Source organism: Cyrtonyx montezumae, unplaced genomic scaffold (genome assembly GCF_038088225.1).
Source record: "Cyrtonyx montezumae isolate F1298 unplaced genomic scaffold, pur_monq_1.0 scaffold_9, whole genome shotgun sequence".
NCBI classification, from domain to species: Eukaryota; Metazoa; Chordata; class Aves; order Galliformes; family Odontophoridae; genus Cyrtonyx; species Cyrtonyx montezumae.
Genome location: NW_027072100.1, coordinates 8,817,742 through 8,835,959, shown reverse-complemented (window position 1 = coordinate 8,835,959; position 18,218 = coordinate 8,817,742). Strand labels below are relative to the sequence as shown.

The following is an 18,218-nucleotide window of genomic DNA, read 5'->3' as shown; positions in this document are numbered from 1 at the left end:
TCTCATTGCAAGAGAAGTTTCTGAGGAGTATGTCCATGTTGAACCCCAAATTATTTTTCTTAACAGCTGCTGCTTTCAAGCAGCCTTTGGTTGGGGGAGAAACTTTTTAAAAAAAGAAAGCCTAATTTACAGAGAACAATAAATTGGGAGAAAAGTAAAATAAACATTGTCCATTTCTCCCTATTTTTAGGCACATATAGGTGCAGAGAAATCTCCTATGCTTTGCTGAAGAAGGCAGGAAGGTCTGGGTGTGGGTGTGGGGCACTGCTGCCCTGCAGGCTGGGGCTGAGGGGGGAAACTCCTGTGATCCCAAATGGACTCACACCCAACTTCCCTGGTGCTGGCAGTGCCCAGCAGAGCAAAGAGAGAACTCTTACCAAATACCCTCCTTGTGTTTGTATGGGAAATGATGGTGTTACAAAAAGTACTGAAGCTCAAACACTGTGTACTTCTGCTCTCTGTTACAGGCATTCTCTGTGCTCACTAAAACAATAGAATGTTTCAGGAAATATTAAGAGTAGTAATGCTTGAGATGGGGGGTGTCCTTCCCTGGAATTGCTAATCCACCAAACACGGATGAGTCTCCTGGAGTAATCCACTCTAATGCGCGTCCAGGAAATCAATTCTGTGCTTTATTCTTTAATCCAAAAATCTCCAAGGAGGAGGAGGAGTGCAAGGACAGATAGACACCAACAAAATGAGATAAAAATGGCATGGTGTTGAACCAAAGAAAGAAAACGGGGTCTTAATTGAGAGCAATGACTTGATCTTGCTACAGAAAAGGCCCTGCAGCTCAGCACAAGAAGGGCAGTGGTGATTCAGTGGTTTTTCTTCTCTGAAAGAGCCATGATGCAGTGGCACAGCTGCACAGGGCAGTGGTGGGGTCACCATCCCCAGACGTGTTTCAGAGTCATGGAAGTGTGGCACTGAGGGGTGTGGGCATTGGGCACAGTGGGGTGGGCTTGGGGATCCTAGAGGGGTTTTCCAACCTCAGTGGTTCCAAGATTGTTTGGTTCTATACGTGACACTGTGGGGATGGAGGCTCATGCCCAGCCCTGCTCCACCCCACACTGTGCACCTCAGCAGCAGTTCTGAAGAGCAGAGCACCTCACGCGGGTACATGGGAGAGGTTGTAAATGTGTGGGTTTGTGTGAAATTTGGTGGGGAAAAAAAAAGAAAAAAGAAGAAAAAAAAGAACAACACATGAAAGGAATTTAACAGCTGCAATGAGCCCAAATGGCTGCACAGGAAAATCCCCTGCCAGCCACAGACTGCTCCTGTAATGAGAATGCAGGACATGCACGAATAGTTTTCTAACTCTTTGTGTAAAATCCTACAGATAATTGTTACATGTGTACTTCCCATTGTCTCCTATAGAAGGGGTTGTGGGGTTTTTTTTTTATCCTCCTATGGAGCTGAAATTAAGAACAGTTTATTAGAGAATAATTGATGCCAAAGTGCTGAGAGATTGTACCAGGAGCTGTGTTTGGATGAACGAGAGCGAGGTACCAGGCTGGGCAGGGCAGGGGAATGCAATTTGGGAAGGGATTCAAGGGATCATCCGAAGCTTTTCTGGCAGCTACTTCCACAGTCACATCATTAGTTGCTGTTAATCCTTACAAAAATCTGGCAATTTGGAACCAAAATTTTGCAAGTATTTCAGTACTGCACTAGAAGGCCAAATCCTATTACTGGAGAATAGAACTTTGGCCTCTCAGGAGCAAAGGCACTTTGGAAGATGTGGATTTAGGGAGGGGGTGGGGGGGCAGTTCTTATCATTTTATTATTGGATTAAAGCCTTCCCCACCCTTAATCCTGTAGCACGAGCTCTGTGAGCAGGGACCTCCCTTGGTATAGAAAGGAACTGAAACACAAAGCCCCATTACTGACATCGATGGCAGGATTTTCAGTTATCACAGGGCTCTCTGTGCCCCAGGGATCCCATCCCCACGGATCACCCTGACCAGAAACACCTCACATCGGCAGGAAAACGATTTTGAGGAAAGAAACAAAACAGAGCAATGGGGAGAGTGCATAAAGCTGCTTGATGCCCTCGGCTGTAACTCCTTCCTCCCCCACCCCCCCACTCCTTAATTACAAGCAGTCAAACTGTAAAGACCTTAATGGACATCTTAATTATCGCATTAAAGTTTGAAATGGAAAATTCCTCATGAGGTGCCGTGCAGTAGGTCACGGCTGCAATAACTGGTGGTATTTTGCTCGTGACAGCGCGGTGCCCTTTGCACAACAGCGATGCCTCAGGGGCACATCCTGACCCTGGGGAGCTGGCAGGTGGGTGTCAGAGCAGGGCTCTGTTGTGAGAGCATCTGCCTGTGTCTTCAGTGAGGAAGTATGAGCAAGCAGTGCTCTTTACTATCTCCTTTCCCCTCCAAAAAGTGCCGCTTTACTCCTGGGTTTTGCTTTTCATCTGCTTGAGTGATTTAATTGATTTAATGTTTGTCAAACTGCAACAAGACAGTGCTTCTTCAGTGCTCGAGGGACAATGCCAGCTACTGGATGTGCCCTGAACAACTTACATACAAACTGACCCAGCAATTCTAACCCACAACAGCAATGCAATGTACCTGCAATTAATCAGCACAGCCGCAGATTTCCATCCCCTTTCACACCACGATGAGGAACGGGGCAGGTTTTGGAGTGATCCATAGCCACTCAGACCTTCTCAGGCCAAAAGAGCTCAAGTATGTCTGCCTGAGGTTGGTTTGCATCTTTCTAAGCAAAGGAGCAGGATAGGAAGGGCTGAAGACAACACACATGCTATTAAATTGACTTCAGCATCACTTTGACAGCACTGAGTTCCATGGTCTCTTTTCAAAGCATGTGCAGGAGAAAATTAGTGGATCCCAGAGTTCTCAGAGACATCTTCTTGATGACGTGGATCTGCTCTTCAGTGCTCCTCAGAGGGGTCAGAGCAGCTCTGCTCACTGCCGAGCACAACCATCTGTGCCAGCAGTGCCACGCGCAGCACCCATTCCAGCTGTGCCAGCTGTGCCAGGAGGAGCAGCTCTGGGTTGGCAGCAGTTCCCAGATCCCAAATCTAACAGCTCCCTCTGTTGGCATCTGCACGAACCTATCAACGCGGATGCACAAAAGCTGGCAATTTGAGGGTTTTTTTAGGCAGCCTCCAGGCAGAAGATGGTCTGTCTGCAGGGCATGTACCAACCAAGAGCAGATTTGGTTCGTCTGTGCTATTACTCCAACAAGTAACCCTGTACCGTGTTCCCTGAAGCTGGAGTGTCCAGAAAACAGCTTGCTGGTCGTTTTTCCAGTGTAAGTGGGAAAAAACACACACGTGAGGATGCTGTGATCTGCCAGCCCCACTCTCCTCCCAGCACAGCCTCCCACCCCCTCACCAGCCCCAAGGAGTTGGTGACACTGAATGCACTTGAGCTCTGTCTCAATGAGCATCTCTGCATTCCAAGGCAAACCAGACAGTGTGCAAACAATATGCTGCCTTTATTTTTGTAGGTCCTTCCATAACACAATCTCTGATAGCAAGCTTTGGCAAAGGCTGCATAAAGTAATAATCGTATAGCTATGGAAAAGGGGTTCAGTGATTTACAGAGGATATATAAACGTGGAACCTGGCCTCAGATCTATTATTGGCTGGTTAACAGAGGCAGATAATGCAGACAACCCACCAAAGTGCTGGGTGAGCTGTGAGCGAGGGGTGGGAGAAAAAGCAATGACTTACTTTAATGTGAAATGTCACATGGAAAATAGATCCTACAAAAGCAGAAGCTGTAGGCTGGTAAATCCTTCCCCTCTAGAAATCTCATGGGCTTTGCTGGGAGTACCACAGAAAACAGGCATGCAGAATCAGGCCTCAAGTACATAAAATATAGAATTTGGTTCTTAAATTTAAAAATATTTATAAATAACTTAAGACATTCAGGCTCAGAGACGTGAACAGCCAAGTATTTCCCCCTGGCACAGCGAACAGCATGGATCCACATCCAGAACTATGGATCCCCAGTGCAGGAATTGGCTTTACACCTCATACAGAAGCTGTGCACACCGAGGGCTCTTTGGCAAGGCCCCCACACCCCTTCAAGAGCACATGGTGAACACATTTGACAGAGCAGGGAGTATGGGAGAGCACAGATCCACAGCACTGGTGAGGGATTTGGGCTCTGAGGTCTCAGCTGGAGCATGGTGAAGGCAGTGCAGATGGGACCTCCTGCACAGGGTTCCCAGCCAGGGATCCTCACTTGCTCTGAAGGAAGGCTCAAATCCATCTCACAACCCAATCCCATCTGCACTTGGGTTGGACCTGCAGAGCAGATTGCAGAACGAAGGCACGCGAGGGGCGGTTAAGGTCAGAGGTGCATTCTTTGGGATTTTCCTTTTAGTCCAGACAAAAAGCAATGCACTGGAAATCCCCCACATAGCTGCAGGGCAGCTGAGCACAGCCATTCCCACACTCTGCACTCCATAAGTTGAGAGTGCAAACTGCAGCCCCGTCCAGCAGCACAGCCATCTGCATATCCCAAACCTGAAAGGGCCCGGGGCAAACCAAGGCCACGTTCTCACTCTGAGCTGGATGGCCCCACCGACCACCAGCCATGCCCTGAGCAAAACAGGAACTCTGCATTTCTCTTCTGCTGCGGGTTTCATTCAGACCCACCTCATAAACGGTCCCAGTCATTTTTGCCCCGTTAAAACAACAAAAAAATATGTTCTTTGGCACTTGTGCATCATTGGCACACAGACATGACACAGCCCGCTCCTTCCACTGCTCGCTGGGCTCACTGCTACAGGTCAATGTAGGCAGAGTCCACATCCACCCTCTGGGCCTCTCCAAACACCAGGAACGCACAGAGACCGATGCTGTTGACAGCAGCCACCAGATTGAAAACAGAAATCCAGGAGCCTGTCGTTTCCATCAGATATCCAGCCAGGTACACGCAAACCACACCTGTGCACAGAGGGAAGAGATGGAAATGCAGAGGGGCTGCACCCTGCCCACCCACAAGATGAGCTGCAGGGAGTGCCTTACCTAGCAGAGCTCCGCCTGTATTTCCAACACCTGCAAAGAGAAGAGAAGGGAAATGCCACCCAGGAACTGGGTATTAACAATGTGAAGATGTGCACATCTTCACCTGGCTTGCCAACCCGACCCGTTCGATCTGCATGCACAGCAACATGCCGTGCAGATGGTGGGGACAACCGACACTTCAGCCCTCCTGCCAGCAGCCAACAGACAAATGAAGCAGCACGCCTCTGCAGCTCCATGCACGGAAAGGAGCTGAGGCTGCAGGCACAATGCTCAACACTCCAAGCCCTGTCTGTCCCAGCACAGCCCAGAGGACTCCTTACCAAACAGCAAGCCAGCGCAGGATGGGGCCAGGTCTTGTACGTTCACTGAAATCCCACTAGTGAGAAACAGAGAGGAGGGAAATGGCAGATTTAACGGAACAGGATCTGTTTTTTCATCGTTTAGCTGACCAAAGCAAAGGAAAGGATCCCAGATAATACTGATGAGAGAAGATAAGGAAGGAAGAGGCTGCGAGTGGAGCAATCTAGGATTCAGCTCCAAGTGCTCAGAGGGGATGAAATGCAATCCACCTCCTGCTTTGTGCCCCCATGGGCTGCTCAGTCCCGTGTGCACTGCAGCACACGGATCAGCCAGTGATGCTCAGGGTTAGCATTGATGGTGGGATGGAGGAGGCTGCTCAGAGCCCCAGCAGTGTGGGGTGGGAGCTGAGGGGCTGTGGGTACCTGTGGTTAAAGGTCTGAAGCCCAACAGAGGCTGAGGCAAACACTATAGCTTTGCAAAAACTGGATGTCTGGCCCAGACACAGGGCAAATATGCTCGAGACTCCAGAGCCAATGACCTGGAAAAAGAGAAAAATTAAATATCTCTTTGAGTTTTCCACGAGCAGATAGTTCAAGCTGCTCCCATGGTTTCAGCCCTCTTACCTGCATGAACTTACGAACGGTGATGGTTTTGTACCCTGGAAGAGAAGGAAGAGTCCCAGTTAAAAGTAGCTCAACAGGTCTTCTTGTTTCCAACCAGGAGAGCACAGAGTGATTTCAGATGGCCAGAGCTCATCCCCAGATGGATCTTGAGCTCCAAGAACATGGATGGGGCAGTACTCCACCGCTGTCCTATCAGGGCTGTACGTTGTCTGTTTGCTGGGACTTCTTCCCAACAAGCCTCTCTCCTTCCTCCTCCCAGTTCTGTTCCCACAGTGCATAAAATCACGGCTGAGAAAAAGCCAGAAGGGCTCTTACCCTGGTTAATTAAATGATCGGACAGAAATCCACTGAACAAGCTCGTTGGAATTGCAACCAGCCAGGGAACTACATTGAACACCCAGCCCTGAAAGACAGCAAAAGTCAAGAGAGGGCTGCTGTCAGAGTTTGTCTGCAAATGTTTTGCAAAAGTCTGCAGAAAGGAAACAAACAAAGGGAGCAGGACTTCTTACAGGTCTCTACTGCCTTCCCACAGCACAGCCCCATAGGCTCGCCGTGCCAGGCCAGGCAGCCAGCAGTGTTGCTATCTCTGTCCCTCTTTATACCCCAGCAGTGAGGGACTGAGTGTGGTGAAGTGATGTGCAGAGAACCAGGGAGCTCTGGGAGCTGTGGGTGTAGCTCTGCCCTGCGGGTCAGCAGCAAAGATGCTGGCAGAGCTTCCAGCAGTGGCTTCAGCCTCGTTAGCAGCATTAGTGAGAAGCTGGGGGAATATAGCAGGATTTTGTAATGCCAGGATTAGGTAACATTACAGCAGCAACATGCCTTGGTCTATTTTCAATTCAGCGAGCTTGCTACATTTGTAATCACAGATGATTGCTCGTCATCTGGATTACTGCTGCTCAGAGGCATTTACTGCCCAGATCCCATTGGGAACTGAACTTGTGTTGGGCTGCATTCATTCCAGCTCGCCCTCTCTGCTCAGAACCCCACGGACACATCCTGCAGCAGCAGTGGGATGCACAGAGGGCTGAGAGCTCCTGGTTTGATTAATCCTGTTCTAGCTGCTCCTGGAACTGTACCAGGGCCCATCTGCATCTCTCAGCACCATTGAAATTGTAATTTTTGGTCACTTTCATAAATGTACCACCATAGGGCATGCAGGGTGATGTCTGTGCATCCTGTAGCACCAGCTGCAGTTATTCAGCACAGTCGGTCCCAGCACACCAAAGCCACCCTTTTCTCATCCCATTGCCAAAATATTCCTCCATCTCCATCCATCCAGGTGGGCTGGGGGTGGGTGTAGGCATCTCACCTGCAGCAGGGGCATCTGACCAGCAGGTGACACAGTTTTACCATGCTAAGGATTATCCTTTAAAATCAAGCATCGTCAAGCCCAGTTTATTAAAATATATGAAGCGATTATTGGATGCAGGAGCACTATATAGAGCACCTTACATAAGGGAACCATGATATAAGGCACAGCAGATGGTAAATTATTGCTGCAAGCATATTACAAGAGGTGCACAGATCTCGTCACAACAATATGTTTGCTGGTTTAATACATGATTTTAATATAAATACCAAGGATGCCATAAAGCGCCTTACAGATGTCATAATAAAAGGCATTTGTAAGCTCTGGAAATTACAAAAAAAAAAAAAAAAAAGAAAAAGAAAAGGAACAAAAGCCACCTAACAGAGCTATCGTGGAAAAAGCCATCTCAATTTCTAAGCACATGATAAAGATGTCAGCACTCAGCCCAGAGGGGCTCTGAAAGATGGGAATGACTGTGCTGGGCAGGGGGAAGCGTTGCCAGTGAGTGCACATTATCAATGGTAACGACCACTTCTGCAGGTAGCTCTGAGCTATGCTACGTCAACACCCCTCCCTGGGAAAGCATCGAAGCAGCCCTCCCCTCCCCTCCCCTCCCCTCCCCTCCCCTCCCCTCCCTTCCCTGCCAGCACTGTGCTCACCTTGGACTCGGGGAATGTTTCCTTAAAGAAAGTTGGCAGCCAGGAGAGGAGAGTGAAAAACGTGCTGGCCGTGCACAGCTGAGCAATGATGACAGCCCTGGGAATATACAGTGGGGAGGGGGCAGTGAGCAGCGACGGTGATGCTGAGTGAAAGGGCCATCCCAGCAGTGCAGTATTTCAGTTCCTGGTCTGTAAGTAAATCCCTGTGAGTGCTGCAGTTGCTTCCAGAGTTCTTTTAGCAGATAACTGCAGCTCTCCGCTCTCTCCGTGCCTGACATCAGCACACAGGTTCGGGTCAGGTTCACCACCCTGCTGCAGGAGGAGTCACTGAGGGCTTCCAAAGGCTCTGCCATCAGCAGATGGATGGCCCACGGTTATTCAGAGCACTGAGATCCTGTGCCCTTCTTAGCAGCCCCTGGGAACCTGATGCTGTATTCTGATGAGCCTTAGTGCCCAATGCAGAACAACCCCCACCCCCAAAAAAACGAAAGATGTAAAGAGATGGTTTTCCAACAGTGGGAATGCAGGGCTCCTGCACAGCACTGCTTAGGAGCCCATTGCAAGCAGCATTTCTAACAAGCATGGTTGGGAATAGTGCTCTGAAGGAGCACAGGACTCACCCAGGGAGCAGCTTGCAAAGCTGGTGATGTTTCCCAAATGGAAAAGGGCAAAATAGAAATGCATGGAGCAAACAAGCAGAGTGAGGTGAGAAGCCCTGGCAGGAGGATGCTCTCAGCCCCACTGCCCTGGCACAGTGCTCCACCAGCTGCCTACCATATCGGAGCCTTCTTAAACAGCTGCTTCCAGGGCACTTTGCTCTGCCTTGAGATCAAGATGCCTCTCACTAAATAGTCTATGGGGATGACAAGATCTGCAGGGATGAAAACAGTCAAAGGAAAGCTCTGATCAGATATTCTGTGCAGCTGGACCAGCCTTGACAGACTGCTGTACAAGCACCTTTAATCTCCTCTAATTCTATTTCTCTTTGTAATACCAGCACTGGATGCTCATATTACATTTACCAAGCTCCTCCACTGCACCCACACACAGCCCCATCCAGCCACCCTCACCATTTGTTCTATGTCTGCACAATATCCCTTTGGGCAGCTCTGGATTCTGTGCAGCACCAGGCCCAACGTGAGCTGGGCCCTGCATCCCACACTAATAACACTACATCCAGGTGTCATCGTTTGCCTATGTGTGGATTTACTCCCAGAGTTATTTACAAGAGATATTCAGGATTAATGGGTTTGTAAAAGCTCTGTGTGCGGATGCTCTTAGTTGGGAATAAGTATCTTGCCCTGCTTTAGTTTAATCCACTTAGCAGATCAGGCTCTGCATGGTGTTTTCACCAGTGCTTAAAGGAACAGAGGAGTCAAGGAGAACTCTTGACAGCAATACAATCCAGCATGGGATTGGGAACAGAAGCTCAGCAAAGCAAAAGCTCTTAATTCTTGTTTCTGGGTTCAGCATCTTCAGGCAGACACTGCATACGATACTAATGGACCCAGAGAACCCACTGTGTAACACACCCATGGCAATGCAGATTTGCTGAAAGCTGCCACCCGAGGTGGGAGAGCTGGTTTACCTTTCTCTGGCAGCAGGTACTTGCAGGTGCAGTAAACCCAGAGCAAAGTGAGCAAACCAGAGAAGTAGAAAACGCTCTCCCAGCCGTACCAGTCCAGCAGCAAAGATCCCGCAGCTCCGATCACCAGCGTCCTGCAAGGCAAGCCACTGGCTCATGGGTCTGCCCATGAGTGAGTCTTACCCCCGTAAGCAAGTGATTAAACACAACCAAATCACTGTTTGGCTTTTAACCAGCCCTTCCATTTAGAAAGGAAATGAGCAGAGATGGGAAAGTTCTATTACGGTCATCTGTCAGAGGACAGCGAGCAGTGTTGGGCTGACTCCTGCTCTTCCTACTGGATCAGGCTGCTTCCCGTAGTTATTAAACGTTGCAAACACTCTTCAAAGTCTGTCTTGGAAGGAAAGTGAAAAAAAAAACAACAACAAAACAACACAGAAATCCTTGACATGCTCAAGAGCAAACAGCAGACTTCAGAGAACACAAAGTCTTCAGCAATGTGTGTGTGAGAGCACAGACAGACACTGCCTGAGGCTTCCCCAGCTGCAGGTGGCATCCTCAAGGACCCAGGCACCTGCCTGCACTTCAAGCTGGAAGTTTTGCCTGCAACTATTTAAAGTCCTTTCATCACCAGGATGTCCTGAGACTGTCACTCACTGCTCAAAGCCATCTGCCTTCTGAACTTACCCAAACTGTGAGCCAGTCCCCACTGTGCTGTATGTGAAGGCTCGCTCGCTCTCCTGGACCCTCTGGGACAGCAGGCTGGCCAGGGATGGAAAGTAGACCCCTGCAAGCAAGAGAAGGGAGCTGTCAGGGTGAGGGGGGCTCAGCAGGAAGCTGAAAGCAAATTCACAAGTTCCAGCAGGAGCTAAGCACTGAGATAAAGCAACAGGATTTTGGGTGAATTTGTAACAGGGGCATAGCATAAAATAAAGGATCCCATTGCCATGGAAGGTTTGTTTGTGATTCTCCGTAATCCCATGTCATTGTCACTGCTGCTACCATCAGCTTTAGGACCAGATGGGCTTTAAAGGTCCCTTCCAACTCAAATGATTCTATAATTCTTTCATGTACCTTCATGAACTTTCATGCATCGCTGCCTGTGCTCAGGACATGGCTCTCACCTTGCAGCAGCCCCATGAGGAACCTGGAGCAGGTCATGAAGACGAGGTGTGCTGATGTGATCTGGGTGAGCAGCGGGGTAATGAACGTCAGGAAGCCCCATGCTGATGCTGAGAGGAGGAGGACTTTCTCACCCCCTATTCTGTAAGGAAAAGAACACATACAGAAAATGAGTAGAAGTCAAAGGGGCAAAAGCAAAAGGGCAAAGCTCAAGCCTTCTTCCCAGCTCACCTAGCTTTTAAGAGTGGATTTTTTGTCTGACCTGTTCCTCTCCTCTCACAAAAGCCTTTAGCCCTGGGGGAGTGGGATCAGCACACTGGCCTCCTCCTCCCCACCTGCAGGAGCCCCAGAGCAGCCCCTGTGCAGGGCTTGTGCCAGCCCTTATGCAGGGAGGTCCAAGCTGCTGGTTTGCTTTTTTTCACTGCAGTTATTGAATCATCATCAAAAGCCACTTTCATCAGAAAAAAATTACGGTGATATAAAAGTGGTCTTCACTGTCTAAAGGTGAAAAGAAACCATGTGGTCTGTGTATCCACCACCACCACGCTGGTCTACATGTCCATTTACACACCCATAGGTCTTTCTGGCAGCTGTGTGGGATGGTTGGGGCACTCCCTCTGTTTGATGGGGACTGTGGCTGTGCAAAGTCCTTTGGTGCACAGTGCACTATAAACACAGCACCAATTTTAAGACCCAGGCGTGAGAACAAATAGTCAAAACTACATGCATACTTTCTGTTATCAGGGCTATAGACCCAGGGCAGGGCTGATGGAGAAACCCATCAATCCTTTCCCCACAAACAGGTTTCACCCTTCGGCCTGTTATTGTCATAGGGTGAAACACAGCACTACCAAAACCTGAAGCGAGAGGTCAAAACCAAGCTCTGCGCTACTGAGAAAGCCCAAGCAGGGGAAAATGGAAATGGAAAGAATAGAAAGTGGAGAAACAGAAAATGGAAAAAAGAAATAAATAGAAAATAGACATGGAAGTAACTCCCAGTACTGATCACTGATGTGTCCTCCGATGACCTGCGTCAAGCAGTAGCCCCAGAAGAAGCTGCTGAGCACAACGCCTGACTGCTTCTTGTCCCAGCCAAAGTGTGCACTCAGGGCGACGGCGCAGATGGGCGCGGTGACACGGGCACAGTACAGCAGGCACGTCCCCAGCAGCAGCATCGCCGTCCACACGCGGCACTCTGACCTGCACGGGGCAAAAAGAAGGTGGGGAAATGGCTGAGTGAATGCGTCTGGCAGAGCTGTCTTTTTCTGTCCCAAACAAAAGCTCAAAAGGGAATTGTTCTTACAAGGGTAACAAAGGAAAGGTCAGCGTACGACACACCGTGCTGGAAGCAAATATTTGTTGTTTGGCACACCAACCCCTTCACTAGGGAGGTTGCATGTTACCCTTGTGATGTGGGTGGAAGAGTGTTTTAGTGAGAAATGGGACACTGTGGGGCTGAACAGCCCAGAGTGGTAAGCAGAGTAACCCAGCATATAAGCAAGGGTGGGCTGGCAGCCCGTGCTCAGTTTTGGTACGTGAGCACTCAGCCCCAAGGCAAGCGCTCCTGCAGAAGGGGATATTTACTCCTGCCTGATCTGCTGGCTGCATCTCCCAGTGTCTGAGAAAAAATAAGCTCAGTGAGAACGTATGCTATTCACAAGGGCTGCTCTGATAGTAATACTTCCTATTTTATTACAGTGGCTCACGAAATCAGAAGTGGATGTTGGTGGTATGGCAGCAGAGGTTGAACCTTCTCAATATTCCATTACATTTTGCTGCCGTGCAACAGATGGCAGCAGAGGAGCACCCCACGTGGAAGTGTGTATAGAGCAAAGGTGTGCAACTGAATTCCACCGTGTGGACAAAAATGGCACCCAATGACATCCATTGATGCTTGCTGAACACTGATGGAATCCAAACAGCGGATGTGTGCGTGGTGAGTGGTGCAGATTTATCCAAGTGTGGCATACAGGCTCTTTTTCATCACTGGCAAAAACACACAGCTAATGGTGGTGACAAGCTGAAAATTTGCTGGTTTGTAGCTGAGAATTTGCCCTGACAATTGATGCTATTGTGCTCTTCACCGCTGTCGTAGCTTCCACGGAAATAAATTGGAGGCATTACTTTTGAAGCAACCCTCCTATGTTAAGGGCAGAGCACAAAGTGCTAGGCAAGCAGGCTCTCACCATTCCAGGGCTGACTGTGAAATTCACTGCAGTGGGTCATCAGCCTCTGTGCTTTCCACCCCGCTGTCTCCGTGGGAAACAACCTGTGCTGCTTCTATATTGAAACGAGCACTTGTTCCCCTGTAGTGGATTTATGACCAATGTAGGTTAATCCCACACAGCACAAGGCCGTTTATAAACGTGTCTGTCACAGAGGGAGACAAGGGAACAATGGGAAGGAAAGCACTCGGAGCTGCTGGGCCACTCCAGGTGAATTTACTGCTATTTCCTGACCAGGCAAACAAGCAGCTCCATGCCAGCCCCCGGCAGGAGGAACTGAGAGCTTTGAAGGTTGGACCTGTCCCTGCTGTGTACACACACCGCTGAATAGCACAGGAACTAGAAAACCTCACTTATCTTTGCTGAAAGAATGAGTAGCCAAGGGTTGAGCTGCCTCGGTCACTTGAACCAGGTGATGTACACTCTCTTGGTCTTACGCTGTAAGGACATGTGCTGTAAGAGGGACATTGTCACTCAGCACTCAGCACTGATGAGGCTGCACCTGGAGTGGTGTGCTCAGCTCTGAGCCCCTCATTACAAGAGAGGCATGGAGGCTCTGAGTGCATCCACAGAAGGGCAGTGGAGCTGTGAGGGCTCTGGAGCACAGACCCATGGGGAGCAGCTGAGGGAGGTGGGATGGTTCAGTTTGGAGAAGAGGGGGCTTGGAGAAGACCTCATCATTCCCTGGGAGGAGGTTGGGGCGAAGTGGGGCTTGGCCTCTGTTCCCATATAACAGTGATAGGATGCGAGGTGGTGGGGTCACATTGCACCAGGGGGGGTCAGATTAGGAAAATGTGTTGATACACTGGCACAGGCTGCCCAGGGAGGTGGGGGGGTCACCATCCCTGGAGGTGATCCAGAACCATGGCCCCAAGGGACATGGTCAGTGGGCACAGTGGGGTGGGCTGGGGTTGGACTCGAGGATGTTAGTGGTCCATGATTCTGTGATTTTATGATTCAATGATCACACGTTAACTTGCAGTAAATACAAAGGCTGTTTGTTCATCACCTGCAGAGCTGCGGCTCTTACCAACCTCATTCTGAAGCCAGCCTCAAGTCCTAATCTCCCCTCTTATCTGCAGCAGCACAATGCTGGTTAATTTGAGCCAATGAACCTGAACAATTGGGGTGACCAAGTAAAGCACCTGCAATAAGTGTCAACATTTACTATTGTTTAGTTGCTGAGACAGTGAACATTTTGATCACTGCTCCACTGCATTTATGCTCTTTTCCTATATTTTTATCAGTAGAGATTTCCACTCAAAACAAGCATGGACTGTTGCAAGGACTGCAGATTCCCACTTGCTCCATAGCTAGCATATCCAGAAAGAAAAATCCACTGACAGTCTGAGTGTGCCCACACCCACCTGAAGCATGGCAAGAATTACTTCTCTGCAAGGACAACGATGTGCTTACATCAGAGGAAAGAGCTTTGTAAACGCATTGTCTCCTAATTATAGTTATCACAGAGGCTGCTGATGAGTCAGTGTCCTGCGCAGTAGAAAACAACAGCAAAGGTTACAGGAGAAGCCTGGGTTAGTAGAAAGGAGAAAAAATAAAGCTCTGCTTCAAGAACTAAGCAGTAATGATCAAATGTAAGGTTTTGGAGATTACCACTGCCCTCTGAGAAGCAGTTTCACTAGTGTTAGCAAATTAACCTTAATTGCTTCCCTGATGAGGGAATAATAACCTGTGCTGGAAATAACCAAACTGAGTAAGACTGAAGCACATCTCAGCCTAAACCTATGGCTGCGCTCAGCAGCCTCCTTCATGCAAGGAACAGCACATGCAGCTGCATCCCCTTCTGGGACCCGATTTGCAGACAGGTCAGTCATGCAGCTAGAAAACACTTCCTACTTCACAAACCTCCTGCCACCACCCAGACAGACTATAATTAGCATGAGGACTGTAATTGAGCCCTAAAGACTCTTTCTGAGCAGCTGTCTGTACAGCAGCAGTGCTGTGGTGGAGCAGCCCTGGGGATGTCCCTTGGTTCTGCCCCAGCACAGCCCCACGCACCAGGTCACTGCTCTGCTCAGGGGCACCCAGCAACGCCACGGGGGTCGGATCCCACTGTGTGTCCCCATTCAAGGGCACAATGGCTGTCACCAATGTTTAAGGGAAGCCACAGTAGAAGGGCCAGCAGCACAGGTTATCTTTATTTGCAGCCTGATATCCTGCTGGAGGATCTTCTGCAGTAGGTGCCACAAAGGAAATACTGATTCAACTTTTATTTCTCTTGATGCGCTCCCTCCTTTCCCTCAGCCCACTGCTCTGTTTGCAGGCACTGCAGGTCACCTGGCGGGGGGGGACAGCCCAACAGCAAACCTCAGTCCCAGCTCAGCCACCGCCTCCTTTGAGGGACAGCAATCAACATAATTGCGCAAGCCTGACGTGGGCCAAGGAAATAACACCCAGGTGGTTATTTTTAACTTGGTTCAACAATCCTCTCACTTCTTTTTGTTTTTTCCTACCAATTCCTCCCTCCCTCCCTCGAAAACCCAACACGCGTATCCTGGGAGTGTTCTTTCTTCCCTTCTCGAGCTGATGCTGTCATGCTGCAGACCAGCTCCACACTGCTGATTTCTTGCTGTCAAAAGCGGCGTTTGGGTTCAGAGGAGGCTTTTTTCCAGCCAGAGCACAGAGGACACAGGGCTTTTTTTACTGGGAAACCTGCTGATTTCCTGTTCGCCTCCTGTGCACAAACTTCTTCTGCAGAGCTACAGATGGCAACAAAGCGGTGTTCAGCAAGCACAGCTCCCAGGTTATTCCCTCTCTTCATTTCTTGCTTTTGGCAAAAGCAAAGATGAAAATTAGATTTGAGCTGCTCTCATGAGCTGGAAATAGTTGTTTAGTCCAGGTGGAGAAGGTGAGAAAATGTTAATAACAAAGCACACGCACGCTCTGCACACTGATATAAGATGTACATGGATCAGCCATAAATGAAGTGCTTTTCTTGCTTGCATACTCCGTGTGTAAAGCTCTCAGCAAGGGCACAGTTTAAATCAGCATGAGGAACTTGGATAATAAAAAAAAAAGCAACCAGCAATGAAAGCTGCAACACAGGGCTGACAAAAGAAGAGGGTACAGAGCCCAGGAACACAGCGTGATCTCTGGGGCAGGAAGCGCAGTCAGGAGGTGGGAGAGCAGCACGTGGCCAGTGGTACAGCTCCTTTCATCTGAGAAGCTGAGAGAAACTGCTATAATAGCCCCTTGTCTTCAGGTGTAGCCAGAGGCTGCGAGACGCAGAGAGGTTTCAGGAGCTGGTTTCTTCCCAGGACACACTGCTTTTTCTGTGCTGTATTCCTCTCCTGGAGGCATCATCCAAAACGTTGTCTCCATGTCACTGGCTGGATCTGCCTGTGGCTTTATTTCTAACTTCTGGCTATAAATTTCTCTTCTTGGAGCTTTAGCCTTCCCATCAGTCCAAGCAGAAGGCCCTGCTTGTCATGTTCAGATCTCCAGACAAACAATGCTATCTGAATGTCCAGATGTGCTACAAACACAAAATTTTTTCAAGCTCCAAACAGAAACCCCCAGGAGTTGTTCTCGGATGAGAAAGACAATAGAGATAACAACGTGCGATAGCACAGCCATTGGAAACCTACCAGAAAATCTGAGAAAGGCAATTGAGGAGGTAGGGGGAACGATGGGGGAACTGTGAATGAGGAAGAAAAGACAAGACAAAAGAAGTGGCATGAACAAAGATGGCACAACAAACCCGCCGAGATGCCCGCTTATCTCTTCTCAAACCGACAGTGCAGGCAGATCTTGGGAGGCAACTTTGGGCTTAAGAGGAGTACTAAATATTTCCATAGAAATGTAGGATACCCTGAGTCAGAAGGGACCCACAGTGATTGAGGAGCGCAGCTCCCGGCCCCACAGCAAACCCCAAACCCAAACCCTACACCTGAGAGCAGTGTCCTGGCGCTCCTTGCAGCTGACAAAAGGAAGGCTGCTTCTAACCAAACTGCCTCCCATGCAGGAGTTCACTGCGTCCAACCTCGTCCTCAGCGCATCGTACCAAGGCGGGATGGGGAGAGGAAAACAACAGAAATAGGTCCGAGCTGATGAGCTCCTGCTTTTCCAGGCTTTATCTTAAATAAGGCTATCAGCGGTGCAAACATCCCGGCTGGCACACTTTGATAAACCTCATCGTAGTTTCGACGGCGTGTTTAGATAACTGACTGCAGGCCAGAAACAGACTGGAGAGATTTCTTTGCCCCGTGTTTCGTAGCAGTTCCACACCTCGCCCTTCGGGGGCTTTCCTCCGCCGCCCAACAGCCGCGTGATCCCCCCCCCCCCGAGCATCTCCGAAACCGCTCATCCATAACCCGGCGCGCTGCAGGGGCAGCCCCAGGAACGGCGGAGGGATTGGCTGTGCCTGCCCAGCTCGCCCGGGGGACTCCCCAGCCTTACCTGGACCAGCACGGCTCGCCGCCTCCATCCCTCCTCATGCCGTCGCGCTGTGGGGCCCGAGAGCCGCGCTCCCCTCCGCACAGCGGCGCATTCCCGCCGCCTCCCGCGGCCATGCGGGCAGCGCCTTCCGGCCCCGCCGGCTCACATCGCCCCGGCCGCCGGCTCCCTCCCCCTGCCGAGCCGCGGCCACGTGTCAGCACCTCCCCGCCGGGCCGTGCCGGGAAGTCCCGCCGCCCTCCACGATGCCGGGGCCGCTCGAAGTGACGCCGAAGCCCCGGCTCCGCATCCCGCCCCGAGTCAGCCCCGAACTCGCGGTGCCCGGGGAAGGGCTCGGCCGGCGGGGCCGTGGAGTCTCCATCGCTCTCCTTCAAACTTGGGTCTTTGGAGTGGTGTTATTTTCCTTCCCCTTCCCCTTTATCTTTTTTCTTTTTTATCTCCCGGTAAATAATTAACCCCTCACCAGCAACACCGTGGGAGCTTATTAGTAAGAACTAAAACGATCTCGCTTTTGCACACCTCTCCCTTCAACATCCAAAAAGTGCAATGCTTGCCTGCACTGCTGGTGGGACAGCACTCCCCTGCCTTTCATAGCTGTGCAAGCAGAAATCTCGCCCTGCTTTTGTAAAATTAGAAGTGAATTGATACTCCCACCCAATTTAGGGAGAAAATGAATAGAAACTGGTATTGTTGCAGCTCGATTTAACCCTGCCAGACAGATCTTCCTTTAAATGCCAGGTACAATCAGTTCTTTATGGAAATAGGTAATTAAAATAATGGTTAGCTCACTCAAAAACAAGAGGAATAGGAAGGAGCAGGTGGAAGAGCATTGATAAGACATCATTCAGGGGACTGCGTGTCCAACAGCAGCTTGGATGTGCAAAACCTGGGGTCAGCATAGGGTGGAGAGTGCTCTGCACAGCCCAGCCAGGTGGTACACAGCCCTCGGGGAAGGCGCT

At 49.9% G+C, this 18,218-nt stretch overlaps 1 protein-coding gene across 1 annotated transcript; it reads right to left on the bottom strand.

The window, feature by feature from the left end:
* Positions 1-3,626: 3,626 nt before the first annotated feature.
* SLC17A9 (solute carrier family 17 member 9) lies at positions 3,627-17,391 on the bottom strand. The gene is made up of 13 exons (XM_065754056.1): positions 17,263-17,391; positions 11,621-11,818; positions 10,621-10,760; positions 10,184-10,283; positions 9,500-9,630; positions 8,686-8,782; positions 7,912-8,008; positions 6,259-6,346; positions 5,944-5,978; positions 5,743-5,858; positions 5,341-5,396; positions 5,021-5,050; positions 3,627-4,939 (listed from the first exon to the last, which is right to left on the bottom strand). Exons 1-13 carry the CDS (start codon positions 17,373-17,375, stop codon positions 4,776-4,778), a joined length of 1,365 nt encoding a protein of 454 aa, XP_065610128.1. The 5' UTR covers positions 17,376-17,391; the 3' UTR covers positions 3,627-4,775.
* Between the last annotated feature and the right edge of the window lie 827 nt (positions 17,392-18,218).

Coding starts and splice junctions, on each gene's coding strand:
- SLC17A9 (XM_065754056.1), bottom strand. CDS start 17,375: ATGGCCGCGGGAGGCGGCGGGAATGCGCCGCTGTGCGGAGGGGAGCGC. Junction 5,397..5,742: donor CTTCAGACCTTTAACCACAG/GTACCCACAGCC, acceptor GTTTCTCACTAG/TGGGATTTCAGTGAACGTAC. Junction 5,051..5,340: donor CTGCGCTGGCTTGCTGTTTG/GTAAGGAGTCCT, acceptor TTCTCTTTGCAG/GTGTTGGAAATACAGGCGGA.